The sequence below is a fragment of the Xiphophorus couchianus genome, chromosome 24, assembly GCF_001444195.1.
Source record: "Xiphophorus couchianus chromosome 24, X_couchianus-1.0, whole genome shotgun sequence".
Taxonomy (NCBI): Eukaryota; Metazoa; Chordata; class Actinopteri; order Cyprinodontiformes; family Poeciliidae; genus Xiphophorus; species Xiphophorus couchianus.
This window is the reverse complement of record NC_040251.1, coordinates 5,252,669-5,272,388: the sequence shown is the minus strand read 5'-3', so window position 1 is coordinate 5,272,388 and position 19,720 is coordinate 5,252,669. Positions and strand designations below refer to the sequence as shown.

Here is a 19,720-nt window from a genome sequence, read left to right as displayed (position 1 = left end):
GACTTCCAGAAGGTGAGAAAATGGGAGGCGGAGGGGTGAATTGTTTTTATTTAAGAAGAATTTTATTGTGAGCGATCACCTCAAAGTATTCCCAGATGTCAGAGATTTTCCTCTAGCTGGCTCCATTTCAGATAATCAATCGAGTTTGTGTAGCACATTTCAGCAACAATGCAGTTCAAAGAGCTTTACATCATAAAATCATAAAAATATAGTCATAATAAAACACCATATATATATATAATTTAATTTAAGTAGATTTGGACATAACCAACATGTTGCCATTTAAAAAATAAGAAATTAAAAAGAAAGAAACTGGAACGCAGAACCCGCTGCATTGTTTTTTTTTTTTTTTTGACATAAGAAATTATTTATTATTACTGTATGCGAACTTTTTTATTAAAAGATATCAAAACATTGCCAAACATGGAAAAATTTAATCTATCGCAAAAAAAAAAAAAAAAAAAAAAAAAGGCGCTCAAATAAAATGCAACTACACTCGCAATGAAATCCTAAAACAAGAAAATGTGACGCGGCGGCTTTTGCTACAATTCATTTCAATTCACGAGCAAAACTGACGAGCCGGTTCCCGAATCAGTCACGCGGGCCCCGAGAGTGCAGACGTCACCACCACCTGCTCAATCAACACAAGCCTTGGCACGTGCTTAAAAAAAAAATACAAATAAAAATAAAAACATCCTCCTGGATTACTCGACACGCCTTTCGACGCTTCGACACAGAGGACGCATCACTGATTTTAAGCACCTGGCTGACAGCAGGCAGAAGGTAAAAGTTAGTTTATCGTATTTATGACGTCTGGGAAGGCGCACGTGGGGCAATGTGGTTAATGGAGAAGGCTTTAAAAGTTTAAGAGTGTTTTATTGAGTATTCTCAGGTTGCCATGCCGAAAACTGCTTGAATTAATTCATGTGAGGAGAGACAATTTTTCACGGAGTTGGTATTTAGGTCCGTGTGTTTTGAATTTGTTTAGTATGAACCTACAGGGAGCATTTGTTAATGTGTAAGATCAAAAGTAGTTTGATGCTTCTGTTTTATTTTTCTTTGTAGCATTAATATTAAACTATCAATAGTTTCCACTATTAACCTATTAATAGTTTCCACAATTAATAGTGGAAACTATTAATAGGCTAATATAGGTCATATTAACGTATTAATAGTTCCCTCTATTAATAGGTTAATAGTGGAAACTATTAAAATGAAGAGAAAAAAATGCCCCAATGAACTGTCACTAGTTACCCAGCAGAGATGAGAGGTGATTAAACATCCCTTCTAATTCTTGCAAGAATCAGAACAGCAAGCAGACATGCTCAATGTCTGACCTGCTCTACTTATATTTTTGTTTTTTTCATAAAGTTTCTCACAGGGAGTCTGGAAACCAACATTTCTGGCTCTGCATTTTGGTGTTGACAACTTTGAAACTTTGAAAATGGAGAATGGCTCCATTACTATCTAAACCCTAAAACCCGCCCGAGGTTCCAGTCGGGTGAAAAATATAATAAGCCTCTCATGAATGTAACTGTTGCTGCCAAAGGTCATGCCACCAGGTTATGCAAAGTATTCAAATAAATTATTCTCTACAATGCCAGTATCAATCCGCTGTTTAGATCATACAGGAAACTTGTTCCATATGGGATTGACTATGATAAAGAAAATCAACAATAATACAAATGAAATAAAGTAAAAATAAATTAGTAGCAGGATATATAAATAAAAATCTAAGAGTTACGATTAATAATCAACCCAAGAGGAGCTGTTGTAACATTAGCATTAGCAAATGAGAATTAAAAAATAACTACATTTTGCATCAAATAAATGGATAGTTGGATTGTGAATGCATATCTTCCTTTACCCTGATGTGTTCCAGTGGGGTGAAAAATACAATAAGCCTCACATGAATGTAGCTGGCTGCAAAAGGAAGTTAATTTTTCCCCAGGCTATGCAAAATATGAAAAAAGATCTTTTTTAAAATTCCACTAGTGTTCAACACAAAATTGCTTGGAAGGCATATTGATTACACAAATGTTATCATTGCAACTGGCCATTATTCAGCCAATGATGCTGCACTGGTTCTGTTCTGGGACCTGAGATGGAACTTCTGGTGTAAAATGGTCTGTGGTGTAATTATCTGTGGTAAAGCTTGAATTCCTTGAATTGTGTTGAAGTTATTGAGTCATTGGTTTAATCCAAATTGGTTTAAATGCAGATTATTTTTAGATGTTCATGTCCAAATGTGACACATATCACTGTGTTCTTAGTTCTTGTTTGTTTAGCATTATAAGGCAACATGTCTGTGACATGACTTATCCCTCAAGCTGCCTTCAGATATAAACAGCCCATCTGTGCAATCCTGCAGTGAACAGTTTCTTTTAGTTAAATATGAGGCTCATGGGTACAGGCTGTGCAGGGACAAAACCTTAAAGGATGCTGATTCTAACCTCAACATTTTCTCTTTTCTGACTCCTGAGACGCTCGCAGCAGGGATCCCAGATCTGGCCGACTGCAGCCATTGCTGTGATCTCGTCAGCGGGAGAAAAGAATGAATCTGTTTCCTCACAGAGCTCACAGTAATCATTTCAGACTCTCTGAGGAAGGAACTTTGCCAACTGATCAGGGTAAACCAGGGGTGCCCAAAGTCGGTCCTCGAGGGCCGGCGTCCTGCATGTTTTGGTTCTCTCCCTGGTGGCACCAACAACGTTTTCAGCATGTCAATGTTCTTAGGTCTTCTAACGAGCCATCATTGGATCCAGGTGCGTTAAACCAGGGAGAGAACTAAAACATGCAGGGCCTTGAGGACCGACTTTGGGACCCCTGGGGTACACCAACTCTGTTCTGGAGGTACCAAGACTAAGGAAACCAGTAGTAAAAACGTACCGCCCAAAGCCATTCAAATTAAAACCTACAAACTGTGGAGTTCTGAAGTCTTTAACAGGTTTTCTTCCAGGATCATCCTGAGTTTAGCTCCATCCATCTTCCGATCAATGCTAATGAGTTGTCCTGTCCTTCTGATGGAAAACATGCCCACAGCATCACACTGGGGACGGCAGTGCTGTGCAGTGTTATTTTTACCTTCAGTGGTTTGCATGTAAGAAAATTAGATTCCATTTGGGGCCTGATCTGATCAGATTATTTTTGTTCTATCTACAGTATAAAATAACCTCTGTGTCCCAGCTGTATCATACACTACTTTATTCGGTCACATCATCTCCCAATAAAATGCACGATCCTTTGTGGGCGTGTGGCTGTGGAAAAGTTTGAGCGGTATGGATTGTTTTTTTGCGATTCTCAAAAAGATGAAGACAGAGAGGATTTAATGAAGAGAACAGCTTGGAGGGTCGCAGAAAGGCAACATTTTTACAGATCATAACCCAAATCTCACAATATATTTATTTGGGAAAAACTCTTCAGAATTTTACACTGTACCACTTTTTGATTGGACAGTTACAAACAGTCATGTGTTTGTATTACAACCCAGCAAGCATCTCACAAAAGCAAAGAGATGCATTGTGTTGTTTTACTTTTATAGATGAGAATCAATGAAAATGTGAATCAGGGTGAATTTATTACATCTACCCTGCGTTATTTTAGTTCAGTCTACAATTTCTTTTTGTTTTTTATGGATATAATTGTAAATCCAGGGAGTAGTTAAAATTAAATTGCACACAGTATACTTAAGAAGGAATTAATTGAGAATAAATCAGCAGACTCTCTGCTATAAGCCTCAACATGGAGGCTTATAGCATAAGCCCAGTTCTATGAGGAGAACTGGGAGAGAATTTCAGCAAACTATTGTCAGACGCTTACCCTGACAATCAACTTAAAGGGCAAATCTACCAACTGTCTGAATTTGAAACCGTAGAAGAATCTGTCTGGCAACGAGTATCAATTTTGATCATTTTGACTATCGTAACTTAAAACAGGAAAACCTAGTCTGACTAAATGTCAGGCATTGAGGGAAGAGGCTTGTATCCTTTTGAGCAGGTCTGTATGCGATACGTTTTCATTCATATAACATGCCGTTCTTCCTGTTTCTTTTCATCAGTCATCCTGAAGTGATGCGAGTCACATAACCAAAATAAAATAAAAACAATGTTGTGCCTGTAAGGAAACGTCCAAATGTGCTTTAAGAAACTCTGACGCGTTGATGGTCTGTCATTCAAAAGGCTGAAAATGCATCTGACAGAACACATTATGTTGCAGTCATGCTGGCTGGTTAATTTGAGTGGGAGTTGAGACATCAAAACAAATTTAATTCATACGCAAGATGCCGTGTCATACTTTGGCTGAAATCCTGTAGAAAAGCTTTAGTCTGTTTAATAAATGTTTCTGCCTGTAACTTAATAAAATAAATTCATAGCTGAATGTTTCTGGAAGTTTTATAATTGGATTAGTTCTGTAATTGGACCAAACGAAGGAAATAGGACACCTTCTAAGCATTTTTCAAAAGGTTACAAGTTTAGTGAAACAAAACTTTTTTTTTTTTACTTTTTTTAAAATTTTATACAGATGTCACTTCAATAAAACTCTGAAAGCTATTGGAGCAAAAAGGAATGGATTTAATTAGGATGTTCGGTGAAGCATTCAAAGGCAACACTGCAAGACGACCGATTTCCAGGATTTAGTCACTGCTTCAAATTAAAGGTGAGGGGAAAAAGCAAACAAAGCTGCAAAAGATTGAAAAATGTCCTCCAGCAAATGTAAAACACTATTAAATCCCACGAAACATTGTAAAAGGCACTTTATATTTTGCAACTAATAACGACATAACTAATGCAGTCAGTGTTTTAGAATATGTGGTAAAATATCTGCTGCTCATTCCCATATTTTAATTAAAATTCCTTCTATTTAAAATGTTACTGGGAAGGTCAGTCAGTGAACAGTTTTCAGACATGAGGACAAACAAAGTGCTACACAGAAAAAGAAGTAAATAAAAAAAAAGTAACACAGTAAAGGATTAAAATGGATTTAAATAGCTCCACTACTTCAACATAGGACAAGTAAATCATGTTTTTTTAGACCTTACAGTGGAAGAGATGACATTTTTAAAAAGTCATATTTTTCAGCCAGTGCAAAGATAATAATATATTGTTTTTATTGCTAAGTATTTATTGCATTAAGTATTAATATGTTAATATTGTTAATTTACAAATAATGCATCCAATTGATACACATTTTGGTGTGATGTAAATTAGAGACATTAGGCTTAATTGGGTGTAATGGTTCCAAACAAACTTTATAGTACTAAGTAGGAAGACTATTTGATTTACTGATTAACCAGGTCTTTAAAATGAACTGCAACATACTGTATGTTCTTGCCTCATTGCTGCGTATCAAAATTATGGCCTAGAGTTGTCCACTCTAATCACTAAAAATGATGAAATAAGAAAGTTGGTGGATTATCCACCTTTGTTGTGTCAAAGTGTTATTTTATTCCACTGTAACTGTGACGATACAGAGAACCAAACCACCCAAAAACTGTCCCCATCTGTTCAGATATCTTTACAAACCGTGTTTTTATTTATGGCGGATGGAGTGCATCATAAACAATACAGTTGGTACTTTTTATTTATGTTTTGAACCAAAATAAAGCCATCTTAGGTATGTCAAAATATACTGGGCAAACTGTGGCAGCAGCTTTACGTTCATTTTAAGATGGTGGAAGGTGAACATAGCTGGATTTTTTTTTTGTGTGGTTGTTCCAATTTTAAGTCTACATCCACAACTTCTCCTTTGTGTCTGATACTCTGTAGTTCTTATGTCTAGCTTTAATATTTTTGAGACTAAAAACCACAACTTTTGTCTACTTTTCAGCGTTAATCTGGAGGAATAACATGCTGGAGTTAAGTGAGTACGGGACTAAGAAAGAAATATAAAGATGTGTACCATTAGCATAGAGGTGGTAAGAGATGTCACAAGACTCTAATCTGAGCTATGTGTAAAGAATATCTCAATTCACTTTGCACAGTTGTCACTTTTCCAGTTTCACTGCATCAAATTCAGCACTTAAGATCCAGTGATACCAAGTTAGTAATCACTAACTTGCTGTTAGGTCACGTATCAATTAAAACGTCTGTATCTCTATATTGTGGAGTCGTTGAAAACCCAAGTAGAAATTCCTGGAAAGAACTTGTATGGGGGAAAAAGAAATCTTTCAACTATAATTTTTTAACAAATTTCAATTGAACATTTTAACAGAAATGCCAGATCCCATGTAATATGCGTCTCTGTTGAACTATAAAAGGACAATGTTCGCTATAAAAGGTGAAGGACGGCTACTTCACAATGCGAAGGCATGAGATTCCTTTGTGTGTCCGTTAAATGGACGTCAATAGTAGGAAATGGAACATGTGTGTGTATGTGTGTGTGTGTTTTTGCACCAACAAGCTTACATAAGAAACTCTACTCCAACCATTATGGGTTGAAGTGGACTGATTTTGGCTCAGCCATTATACTCTTATACAACCTACTGCAGGGAGAAGAGTCTGAGTGTGCGCCTGAGTATTTCTGCACACTCACGTTACTCATGCCCTTCTCTGGCATTCGACTCATTTTTACAATTTTGCCACCAGATGGTTAAGTCACCTCGTTTTCACAAGACTTGCTGGATTTTTATAGTTTGCGAGTGTGAACACAGAATGACTGTGACAGCAGATGCTCTGAAATTTCACACAAACAGAGCGGTACACCTGTCGCCTCCGATTCAACGGCTCCTGTTCCTCTGAAGATGAGTTGTTTTTTTTTTTTTTTAATATTAGAATGACAACATGAGCAGAGCTGTGAGAAAACCTGAGCAGATTTGTTTTTTTGTTGTTTTTTTTCATACTGAAATTTCAACTGGTCAAGCATATTTTAAAATCACATTTAGCTTTTGAAAAATTGCAAATTAAGAGGATGATTATAGAAGATTTAGCTCAATTTCACTATTAGACACACCCAGGTCTGAATACCAAGTCACTCTGTCTGACATAAACCTAAAGCCCCAATCTAAAGAACTTTAAGATCAGATTAGAAACAAAACCATTGATTTCTATCAATCTGCAAAGCATAACAAAACTTTTTCTAAGGCGGTGGGAAGATTTTTTTAAAGTGGCTCGTTTTTCAGACGCCACAAAAACCTAGACATATTGCCAAACAAACAGATGTTTTGTTTTAGGGCTTGGACTGTTTCTAGAAGCAGTAGAGACATAAACAGAATTGCAAAAAGGTAATTTTGCATAATAGATTTTCTTTAAAAACATTGTTTGATCCTTGACCTGTTCACACACACACAAAATAAAAACACAATTGTCCCCCAATAGATTTCTTCTGTTTTGATTTTTTTTTTTATATATCACACTTGCTTGATTTTGTAATGTCCAGATTCTAAAGCAGCAAAGTTTTGTCCAAGTCCATCACACTGCCACCAGCATGTTGAACTGGCGGTATGTTCTTTTTCTGAAATACTTTTTTTCATTGGCTGTAACAGCAAAACCGAAGAAAAACCTGTAATGGACATTTGTTACAGCATATTGCATAAGAAGAAACTACAAGATTTTTTCGCCAAGTTTATATTCAAAACAATAAAAGTAGACGAAAGAAGAATGTACCAAGACTTTCACAAGCAGAACCAAGCTTAGCTCTTAAGGCCAGCATTTCATTGGCCCGTGTTTAGTGGGTTGGTTTCCCTGAATTGGAGATTTATAATGGAGATGGTTTGATCTCCTATCGCCATAAATTGCACCTTGGGAATATTCAGAGGAGCGCTGTCTATGGCCCTCAGAGTTCAAGTGGAAGCTCACCTTGTCAATAGGACTGATTTATTCAGGGCATGGCCATTTAAAGCTTTCAACCAAGCAGCAAGATCTCAAAATCAATATGAAACCTAAAAGGAAACCAGTGCAGACAGGCAAGCACAGCAGTAATGCTTTTGTGCCTTTTAGTCTCCGTAATTAGTCGAGCTCCAGTGTTCTGAACCTACTGGAGACAAAGGCTTACTGTAGGTTTCATTACAGTGATCAATGTAAGAGCAAACTGGAAACAAATTTGTTTTTTTGTAGGTTTTTCTTTTGACCAACAAGACGTGTTGTCTGCAGAGAAACTGTGATGGTCACCATCAATTTTGGATTCACTGACCATACAGAAGAGGGTAAACAAAGAGAAGTCCTTGGAGTCCGCCTTGGGGAGCACCACAACTGAGCAAGTCACTGAAGACGCACAATTGCTGAGAACAAATGCAAGACGCCGTCAATATGTCAAACTCTATAAAGTCAGTAGGTTAATCAGAGTGGAAGACGTTTGAAAAAGAAAGAGCTACTCTTAAAAAAAAAACGGTTTGCTGCTCTAAGGTGTTTATCACAATGCTTGAAAAATACTAATCAGCATTAATATTGAAGGAATAAAATCCTTCAATATTTTATTCGATTTCATTTAGGCTCTTATAAATGAAAACTGTTTGGTCTAAAATTGGAATAAGCTTAGTCTGAAAATGAAAACTTGTAAGGAGCGTATTAAAAGTGACACAAAGTTCCACGTTTTCCACTGAACAACAGAATCCCGGTTAATATCATCTGAGATCAAGTTCAAGAATCAATTTTGTAGATTTTTTAATTTTTTGCTTTGACAGAGAGGGTTTTTTTGCCAAGAAAAGATTGATTTGTAAAAGTCAAAAGGGTAAAACATTCAAGCGGTGGATACTTTTCACTGTAAATCTCAGATCTTTTTGCTCATAAAGTCGAATATTTGCTCCTGGTTTTCTCATGACTGACTCTGTTTACCAGCTCTGACTGCTCAGGTTTCTGTTTTTCTCTTTTGTTTGTCTCCACAGAAAATCCTCTGTGCTTCATGTATTTCTATGTTCTGCTAGGTTTTTCTGAATTGGTCCTTCAGAAACACTTCAGTTTTAAGTTTCTTTGGAGTGATTAATAAACACTTGTAGCTTCTGTCTGGGTTGGTGCTCTTTTCCATAGAATACAACTGAATGATGTGATGGCATGTTGTAAGAGAAGCACAATAAGAAAAAAAATACAGGAGAGATGAGGAGACAAGAAAAAATTATATTTTATAATAAATGGATAGATGCAAAAATGAGATAAACTTAAAGGTGCTTTTTATGTCCAATGAGTGGAATAAAAATAATAATATAAAAAACAATTAACAGATTTTTCTTCTTTACATATTGTGGCTACTTTACAAAAAAAGGCACATTGAACCAAACTGAATGAAATCCATACATTTCTGGCTGTATTAGGGCCTCTGTGAATAGGAAAAAAAATGGAGTAACTCTCAGAAATCTCGTAGAAGATCCTGAAAAAAGTCGAAAATTTGCTCCAAAAACGCAGAAATTTTGAGATTAAGCTCAGATATATATATATATATATATATATATATATATATATATATATATATTAGAAAAAGCATTTACATTTTCAGTTTCAAAAGTGGAAAATGTTTGACTTTTTTTAAACTTAGAAGTTTCCCATTTTTTTCTACAAAATTTCTGAGATTAATCTCAAAATTGTCTGAGTTTCTTGGTGGAAATTTCTCCTCCTTTTGTTCTTATTCACACTGGCCATAGTACACCGCCATATATAATCTCCCAGTTTTTTAAAAAGCGCCTCTTCCTCATCTAAAAATGTTTGCTTCACTTTTAAAGTGACAAAAGCGCACTCCAGCTTTCCTCCCCCCCAACCTCAGGGTTTCGCCTGCGTTTGCCTCACAGGAGATTGAATTTGATTGCCAGAGGGGTGAGAGAAAATGAAAATCTGCTTGTGATTTGGTAGAAAACCGCGTTCTAGTCGTAAATGGTGGGTAAAAACAATCCGGGAGGATGGATGGATGGATGATTCCCCGGAGTTTGTGGATGAATGTCGGGAAGATTTAGGAAAGCGTCTGTATAAATGAGAGTTCTAATATCCAAACAGTGAGTCATGAAGGATTGGCTGAAGAAAATGACATCATAAGTCTCTCTCTCTATCTCTCTGCTGCTTCTTCCAGAGAGCGCTGCGCGGTGAGGAGCGCAGCGGAGCGGTGCGCCTGGATGGCATGGAGCTCAAATCACCGCGATCCTAATTAGATGTTAACAAAGACTCGGACTGAAACCAAATCAAGCTCCAGGAAGGAGGGGGAAAAAAGTCCAAACATCGATTCTGATTCCAGCGGAGGGTCGAGGCGGCAGGAGCCTGAGCGGGAAAAACTTGGCTTTCGCTCTTTTGCCATGAAACATGATTAATGAAAGCAGTGAAGTTGGAGGCTTTCAGCCTCACTGGAGCTTCGGCGGTGAGTACAAAACCTTTTTTATTCGGCTTAACAAGCAGAGGGAGGAGCTGGTGGAAATAAGCGACGGGTTTCAAGTTTTGAAACCTGAAAGTGTGAGAATCGGTCAGGTGCGCTCCGGCGGCCCCGCTGTGCTGGAATGACCCGCTGCACACAGAGACGAATCTCATCATAACGACATCCCAGCAAAAACAGATTTAGCATTTATTTATTTTTGTTCGATGCAAAACAAATCTAACAATGGAGTATGTAATTGGAAATGAATCAATCACATTTCTAGCATGGATAAGTATGGATAAAGAAAGCACTTTATAGAGAAGGTGTGTATTTGTACATATCTAGTTATCTAAAGGTTTGTTTTCTTCTTCACTCTCTCGTGTCCTTCATGCTTTCTGTTCTTCCATCCTAAATCTCAGTTTGTACATTTGCAGTTTGTTTGTTTATTACAGTATTGATCACTTATTTAAAGCTGAATCAGTCAATAAATAAATTCATTTTGACCTTTACATCAGGCAGACACTGAAATCTGAGTCTGGAATCTTTACATGGTAGATTTGTGTGAACTCTGCCATCAGTTCATCCCGATTACATGGAAATTTACTAAAATCGTTGGAATTTTAGCAAATTGAAGATATGACATGTTGTTGTTTGATTTTTCTTGGAAAAGATTAAAATCTAAACAGTGCTGTTATTCTTTTATTTTATTTGTTTTATTGTTTCTAGGCATAATATGTAAAAATCTGTTCTTCTTGGGGGCTGGGACCATGATGCATACAAATGCAGCAAAAACGTTGAACCAAAGCAGAAAAACATGATTTATTTTATTTATCTTTTTCTGTTACCAGTTTGTTTCTTGTTTTTTTTTTTAATGTTGCTACTTTTCTCATTTTTCCCTCCTTGCTTTAGCGTGAAAACCCAGGGCTTAAAACAGGGTTGAATTTCATCCCCCCTTGTTTAACTAGTAAAAATCCACAATCTAAAACCAGACTCGGAGTAAAAATCGGTTTGAGCACAAGGAGCTGCTCTCAGATCTGTCTGTTGACATGGTTTAGCAGAAATCGCAGGGCGTGTGGCATATGATGCACGTATGTGAAGAGGAATTTAGTGGGATAAGAGGAGAGGAATGGTAGGATGGTGTTCCATCCGTCCTGGAGCGTGTTAACGGTCAGAGCTGCAGAATGTTGAGATGGCCCAGCGGATCGTTGAGGCTTCTTTGTTCGCTTGTCACCCATCTCTAATCCGCCTGTTCTGCAGCCTGCCCCTTGGATCGTGTTGGTGGAAAGTCGATTTGTATTTATGTTGGAGAGTTGGATGAGGCTGAGACTTTTTGTTCGATTAATAATAGGATTTAGGATCCTTAGCTATTTATTTTAGTGTATGGATGTGTCCAAAAGAACAAAAGTTTCTGTTTGTTAAATTTTTATGCCGTTTGAAGCTATCTGAAAGTTTCCTTTAAACTCAAATTCAAAAGGCGTTTTTTCATCTTTCACCTCCTGCAAAGAATGGAGAGGTCTGTAATTTTCATCAACGATGAAAGCATATGATTTTTAAATCATTAATCAGCACTTTTTCTTTCATGACATAACCAATTTGAGATGGTTTAAAAAAATAAAACCTAATATTTGGTACAGATACTTTTGTTTTACAATCCCAGAGGTTTGTCTCTGCCGTTCTTGACCAGGTTTGCACATACTGCAGGGTTTCGGTCCACTCCTGCATACAGATCTCCTCCAGATCTTTCAGGTTTTGGGGCTGTTGCTAGGCAACACGGAGCTTCAGTTCCCTCCAGAGATTTTCTATTGGGTTCAGGTGTTGGAGACGGCCCAGGCTCCTCCAGAACCACGGTGCAGCCACCCTGCCCCGGTTACAGAGAAGCATCCCTCAGCATTATGCTTCCACTCCCATGCTTCATGGTTGGCATGCTGCTCTAGGGATTCCTCTCATCCTTCCTTTTCCTCCAAACACGGCGAGTAGAGTTCATACCACAAAGCTCTATGATGTTCTCGTCTGACCTCATGACCTTTACCCCAGGATCACCCAGATCATCACCAGACAGACTGCTGCATCCTGAGTTATCTATGATAACAGAGCGTTATCATAGACATTTCCTGCCAGCAGCTGTTATTCTAGAACCATCATACCTTATTGTTTACATTCCTATTGGTTTCTCATTTTAAATAACTTTTATGCTGTTGTTTGCACATTTGTATTGTCATTTATTGCAAATAAATGTTTTGGAGGCATAAACACACATGCACATTTTGTGTATTGTTTGAAATGATCCTGCAGTTTGCTGTGCAGTCCACTAGGGGTGGGCATATGGAGGTAGTTTAATCACGGTATTTTGTTGTGTGATAGTGATAACAATAAAACTATTATTTTTTTAGGCATCTGTGTGACTATTACTGTGTTTCATAAAAATCAAAGCCTCACCAAACACAAACACTTACAGCCTTCAATTTTAATGTGTAAAAAAGTGATTTGGGTAACCCCCCCCCACACACACACACAATAGCTGCATTTAATCACATTTTCAAATGTATTGATATTTATTGATGCTTTCACTGAAAAAACAGGCTGGTTTGGTCGTTTGTGGCTCCCACATTCCCATTATCTGAGCTCTCTTTTTTCTCCACACATTTTTCAGCCTTTACAACTGTTTTAATCCGTTGTTAGCATGTCTTAACATGTTTTTTTCTGAGCCGCCTTTAAACACAACCTGAGCGTTGGGATGCCAGTGCCAGTTTTACGCCCAGGGCAGCGACAGAGACCTGCTGCTGAGCAGACCTGCATGCCTGTGTGTGTTAGAGTCATGGCAGCAGGCCAGCAAAATAAAATTAGCACAGTTTTTTCCCAAACAAGTTGAGTAATGCTGTTGGAAGCAGATAATGTTGTACATATCAGTATGCTAAGCTTGTCAACAAGAATAAGCTAATAAATTTATCTGCAGTTGAAGCCAGATATTTACATACACTGAAGTTAATCTGACCAAACATCTCATGTTTTAGTTTCAAGAGAATCACCAAAATGTTTTCTATTTGCTTGTTGAGAATATATTTTAGAGATTTAACATAATCCACATAACGTTTCTTCAGCAGAGGCCTCGTGCTGACATGATGCATCACACAATGCATTATGGGATTAATAGTTCTTAAACCAGCCTCCTGTAGTTCAGTCTTTTATAGCAAGATGCCCAATATTGAAAGATTTGGAACCGTGACTGTGTAGTGGACCTTTGAGACTGTGGTCCTACCTCAATTCAGAACATTGACCAGATTCTTCTGTGCAATTCTGGTTTGAACCTTGACCTTTCTCATGATCACTGGTCCTCCATAAGGTCTGAACGTGCAAGGAAATCATAAATCGCGTGATTTTCTGAATCCTCCTTTTAGATTCTGTTTTCCACAGCTGAGGTCTACAACGAAAATTATTGACCTTTATTCTCTGAAAGTGGAGAAACTTGGAAAAGTTACCAAATACTTATGTTCCCTAATGTATTTATATTATAAATCAAAAACATATTGTAGAATTTAAGGTGTAAACATCAAAACAAGGCGTAGTTGGTATCCACAGAGCTGGTGGTTTGGGTGTCATCCAGCAGGTGCAGGCCCCAGCTGCGGCTCGTTAAGGCTCATCATGAGGCCCTTAGAGAGGACTGGGGACCCTGAGGCAGTTTCCAGATCGATCTCAAATCATTTAACTAGTCTGCAGAGACCAGCGGAGCTCTCTGGACAATTTAATTAATCATCCATCCATACTGACAACCGAATTAGAGAAAGAGCCGAGGGAAAACACTCGCTCCATTTTTCCAAAACTGCCAAATTTCCAGTTTGGTGTCGAGTTCAATTCCCCTCCACTCCAGCAGGGGGCTCCAGAGCCAACCCTGTTACCTATGCTAGATCTTGTGGTGGCATATCCAGACAGTTTATCTTCTGTCCTTTTCATCCATAAGTTCATGCCTGCTGGTAAGTAAGTGGCTACATAAGGAAAGGGTTTAATTTGGTCAAATTTGAATGAAAAAAAAATAATGAAATAAATATCTATCTGAACAAGAATCTCATACTTTAATATATCAAGTACTTTAGGATCAGCTCAGAATTTGAACTTTAAAAAAAAGAAGCAATCATTATTCTAATGAGGATGAAAACTAAATTGTAAGTTGCATATTTGCTTGGTGTCGGTTTTCTTGTATTGCCACGGCCACTTTTTAAAATTGTGTGATGCTAAGAACTTCTTCGAAAGGACAAATACAAAATGTTTCTAAAAACAACACTTTATGGGAACAAGACCTAAAACCTAAAAGTCAATTTAAACCTAACCATCATTTTAATGTAATTTTAATGAATGAAAGAAGCCTGGCCTCCATCTTTCTTAACCAAACCCTGCACAGTGGCAGGGCCTTATCCCCATCTGCATTCCAGATGGGGATAAGTTGTAGAAACACGTATGGAATGACTGACAGCTCTGCAGTTCTGAACATCTGCTGGTTCATTAATGTGTATCTGAACTGTTTCTACCGTATGGTGAAACAGTGGGCTGACTTTAAGATTTTCATTGCTCTCTTTCTGGTGCAGTTTATCTAAGTTTTATTTATTACTTAGTTGATTGGGACAGATGCTTTGACATGGATAACAATTAGCCGCTGATTTTGTAGCCGCTGCTTGTCTCCACTGAGAACCTGCAGATAACTGATCGAACAGATGAAGGTGGAGAGTTCAGGTGGCTGGAGATTGGGAACCAAGAGAGAAGCAAACCTGGACTGAAAGTCCATAATTCCCCTTCCTGAAGTCTTGACTTACTTATTTTTATTTTTGCAGCGATGTCACAGGAGAAGGAGTGTCTGAGGTTTTGATTTCATTGCTGTAAATCAAATGGAAGCATATGAAGCTGTGACATCATCATAGACTTAAAAACTTAAGCTTATATAACTTAAGAGGAAAAAGTAGATAAAAGAAAATAAAAAAAACGAAAATGTTCCCTCTGTCATTATTTTGGCATGTAGCAAATCCAACAAATTTTAGAAATCCTGATCGAAAACTGGATTATTTAAACAAATTTAAAAGAAAATAATTCCTTTATATGGTGAATGTAAACATCTAATTTCAACAGTTGTATTGTTAATTTACAAACCAAGCTAGTAATTTTCAACCTTATGTGCGTAGGAACCATGGGTTCCCGTTAGGCAGGTTCTCATATTTTTTCTGTTGATATTAAAAATCCTCTCCTCCTCCAGAGCGTACATGATGCCATGTACCCTCCTGTTTTTTTCAGCATCCCATTGTTGCCTCGCTGTAACAGCTCTGATTCCTCAGCGGGAGTTAATCATAACACTGCCCCCACAGGCTTATAGAGTAGGCTCTTGGCATGATGGGGGCATCGCTTCATCTGCCGCTATTCTTTCTCTGATGCTCCCATCACTCTGCAGTACGGTGAATCTGCACTCATCAGACCACATGACCCGTTTCCATTGTTCCAGTGTTTCACCATGAGGTTCTTGGAGTTAGTTTTCTGTAAGGCTACAATGTGACTATACTTCTATTTTATTTATTTATATTTATTTTGTCTGTCTCCTTATTGTAACTAGTAAGTGAAAAAGTATTTTCTCTTGTACAAGTTTCCTCTTTTCTTTTAAAAACTTCAAGGTTCCAGACTAATAAATAAAAGGAACTAGAGTACTCACACAATGCTGATTTCAAATGATTTAACTTTTTGTGATATGAAAAGTTAGCTGGTCCTTTTTAAAAATGTAAGTGCCTCCTGGTTAAAAAATGGAAAAACTGCAACTGACTTCATTTTTCCTGATGAGTTCAAGTTTGATGGTAATAAACAGGATTACCTCAGTAGAATAAAAAAATCACTTCCATAAAGCTAAAGCTACTGGGACCCATTTAGATGCTATTCCATGTGTGACCATCAAATTCTTTTGCTATTTGAACAAGATGACAGCTGTAAACTTTTCCCTTAAGTGTTGCCTTCTTGATATATTTTAAAATAAGTTGTGTATTTAGGATAAATCATCATAATGTTCATACATCCATATTTTTTTTTTTTACATTTGAGGAAATGGCCTTTGCCATCAATAATTCATGTCTGATGCTGCATTATGAGGAACTTCTCAGTCTGACTTCAATCTTGGAAAAGTCTAGAATTGTCCCCCGCAAAAAATAAATCATTGAAGAAACATTTGCATTTAAGATAAGATAAGATAAATCTTTATTGTCATTGTCACAAGGACAACGAAATTCAAAGGGTGCCATAAATAAAAGATTAAATAAAATTTAAATAAAAGAAACCAAAAGCGAAATAAATCTGCCATTTATCTCAGAAAAAAATAAGAATTAATTTTTAGTTCCCTCCTCCTACCCATAATTAGAACAATAGTTCAGTCCAAAGTGTGGGAGAGCCACTGAAGTGAGGAGCTAGCTGTTAGCTGTAGCTCTGCATCACCAATAAAAACCCCTCCAGTATGTAAATACTTACAACAAAAGACATGTAAACATTTTATTTACTTTCACTGCTCAGTGGGTAGAAACACATTAACAAGAAAAATCAGACTGCAGTTTGTTATTTCATTACTTTGACTGAATATTGATAAGCTGACCTATTAGCAAAACTGCTACACTGCTTTCATAGACTTAAGCTATTTTGTTAAAGGTAGCAAACATCTCAATCATATTTAACTCTTTAACTTTTAGTTAAATTAGAAGAGTTTGAAACGGGAGGGAGGGGCAGTCTGAGTCGGTCCCACCGACAGATATAAAGAATGTCTGCCTTTATATATCATGCCAAGGATAGAGTAGGATCCGATTAAATTCTTGATTAATATGGGTTGTTGCTATGTTGTTGTTCGGTGTTTTAAGATCTTGTTCAACCTTTTTTAACTTTGAGCCTCTGCCCCTCCAAAGGCCTATGCACGGCCCTGCCTAAGTGAATTTTTTAATTGAGATTTTTTTTTTTTGGCTTTTGGAGTAATTACTACTTCCTCTCCAAGTGACGTTTCAGATCTCTTTTCACTTCAGCCAGCAACTTAACAAGTTCATTTGGTTTAGTTTGAGAGCTGATAAGATTTTCTCACTAAGACACCTGAATCATCCACAGGTCTGGTTCCTGTTCAGGTACAATTACCAGATGCCTAAAAATCCCACATTCATTTATTCACAGGTTCGGTTCCCCAGAGATTCAACTCAACTCAATGTGTTGATATAGTGCCAATTCACAACCAATGTCTGCTCAAGGCACTTTACAAAAAAAAAGAAGTTATTTCAATCATTGATACATTTGAATTGATCCCAGTTAATTATTCAAAGTAGTTTAAAAAGTTTCTGAGGAAACCTTGACTCAGTGACTTGCATTATTTATTCCTGCTGGACGAGCATGTTTGCGACAATCACTTGCGTTGTCATTGATTTTACAGCAATGCCTCATACCGAGCATTTATGAGGCGACAGTGTAGAGGAAAATGGAAAAACTCCCTTCTAACAGGAAGAAACCTCCAGCAGAACCAGAACCAGGCTCAGTACAAGCAGCCGCCTGGCACAAGAATCTTAAACTCTATTCTGGATTTAACAGGGAGTCAATGAAGTGAAGCTAGGGCAGAAAAAATATGATCTATCATTTTAATTTTCATTAAAATTGTATCTATAACAGGACCGGTGTAGTCCAATCCCCACTGGAAACGAGTCTTACTTGCTTGCTTTGATTATATTCCTCATAGAACCTCATGTCCATGCAACACCCACCATAAAAACCTTAAGGGTCACAGTGAAAAGGTTTCTCCACATCCATACATGTAGACCAGTTGAACGATGATCCGCTCAACATTCCCAAAGCCACGCTGCTCCTTCTGGGTCTGAGGCTTGACAACTGGAGTCAGTCAGTTTCTTCAGCGCGCTCAGTCTTCACATCATTTGAGACGAATATCAGCACACAATGCGTCTCCCATCTTTAAAACTGCTGTCACTCATCTATCTGTGTCTGTCTATCATGTAGAACATTGTCTGTCAAAGTGTCCAAAAACATAATGTGGAAGTGTGCAGAGATATCAGTGTGTTTTAGGATCTATCAGATTCCTGGTGGCAGTGCAAACAGCAGGTGTTTGTTTCATGGATACTAATTGGATGGGTTTGGGGATCTGATATGTCTTGGGTTTTCTGTTTAAATTTTCAGGTGGTTTTCAGTAGTGAAATCCAAAACAGAAATCATTTCCAACACCTGTCCACAATCTCAGTCTCATTTTTTTTACTTTTCTTTCTCAATGTAAATCTGTTTAATCTGTTGACTGAAGCATACAGAAATACAAGTACAGGCACCATTTACTATCAAACAGTGATTCCAGATCTCAAACTTAGCTACATTTCATGGTTCTCCACCGTCTTTGGTTTTTCCCTCAGGGTCGTTGGGCAACCAGTCAGCTGACCTGTTCTCCAACATCTCCTGTAATGAGTCGACCAACGGTTCCACATCCTGCTCTCTTCCCGACGACAACGCGAGGCCTGGAAGTTCGTATAAAACCGTGGAGATGTTTTTTATTGCTTTGGTGACTGGATCTCTGAGCTTTGTGACTGTGACTGGAAACATATTAGTCATGCTGTCCATCAAAGTGAACCGCCACTTACAGACTGTCAATAACTATTTTTTATTTTCCCTGGCCTGTGCTGACCTGATCATCGGAGTTTTCAGCATGAACTTGTACACAGTCTACATCATTGTTGGCTCCTGGCCCCTGGGACCGGTCGTCTGCGATCTGTGGCTAGCTTTAGATTACGTTGTCTCGAACGCTTCTGTGATGAACTTATTGATCATCAGCTTCGATCGCTACTTCTGCGTGACCAAACCCCTGACGTATCCCACCAGAAGGACAACCAAGATGGCGGGACTAATGATCGCTGCAGCGTGGATCCTGTCGTTCATCTTGTGGGCTCCAGCCATCTTGTTCTGGCAGTTCATTGTCGGGGAGCGAACAGTGCCAGCAGGAGAATGCTACATTCAGGTACATTTTATAGGTCAAGTACGACTGTCGATGTCCCACGTTACTAAGAGGAAAAGTCAGCATTTTTAAAGTTAGATTTTATGACTGGTTAGTTTCAAGGAAGTTATTGGAATAAATAACTCACTTCGTGTCTTCATTTGTATAAATACAAATTAGTTTCACACACATGACGATGCCAATGATTTTTATGAAAGGAGATAAATGAAAGTCTTCTCTTCCACTTTCTTAAATTTAAATCTCTGGAAGGGAAACCATGGAACACCTTTTCCCAGTTCACCCTAAACCAGGACTGAGGAAAAACCATAAACCAGAAAAAGTAACTGCTGACATTCAGTCAACTGCATCGAGCCAATGCCAGAGATAAAAAGGATGGATTTCTTTACTTGAAGAGTGACAGAGTCTGGGTGAAGCAAAAAAGAAAAAAGAAGGAAGTATGACCATGACTATTTAAAATTTTGATGTTCA

The 19,720-nt window shown here is 37.8% G+C and overlaps 1 protein-coding gene and 1 long non-coding RNA gene across 2 annotated transcripts in view; one reads left to right on the top strand and one right to left on the bottom strand.

Annotated features, from left to right (window-relative positions):
• The window catches only part of LOC114140785 (uncharacterized), a 36,932-nt gene that overhangs the window by 10,285 nt on the left and 6,927 nt on the right, over window positions 1–19,720 (bottom strand). The window lies entirely within an intron of this gene.
• Window positions 9,742–19,720, top strand: part of chrm4a (cholinergic receptor, muscarinic 4a) — a 34,553-nt gene continuing 24,574 nt past the window's right edge. The window contains exons 1-2 of the mRNA XM_028010992.1: window positions 9,742–10,269; window positions 18,657–19,255. Of these exons, the coding sequence (XP_027866793.1) occupies window positions 10,215–10,269; window positions 18,657–19,255 (654 nt within the window). The 5' untranslated portion in view covers window positions 9,742–10,214. The remainder of the gene's footprint in view (window positions 10,270–18,656; window positions 19,256–19,720) is intronic.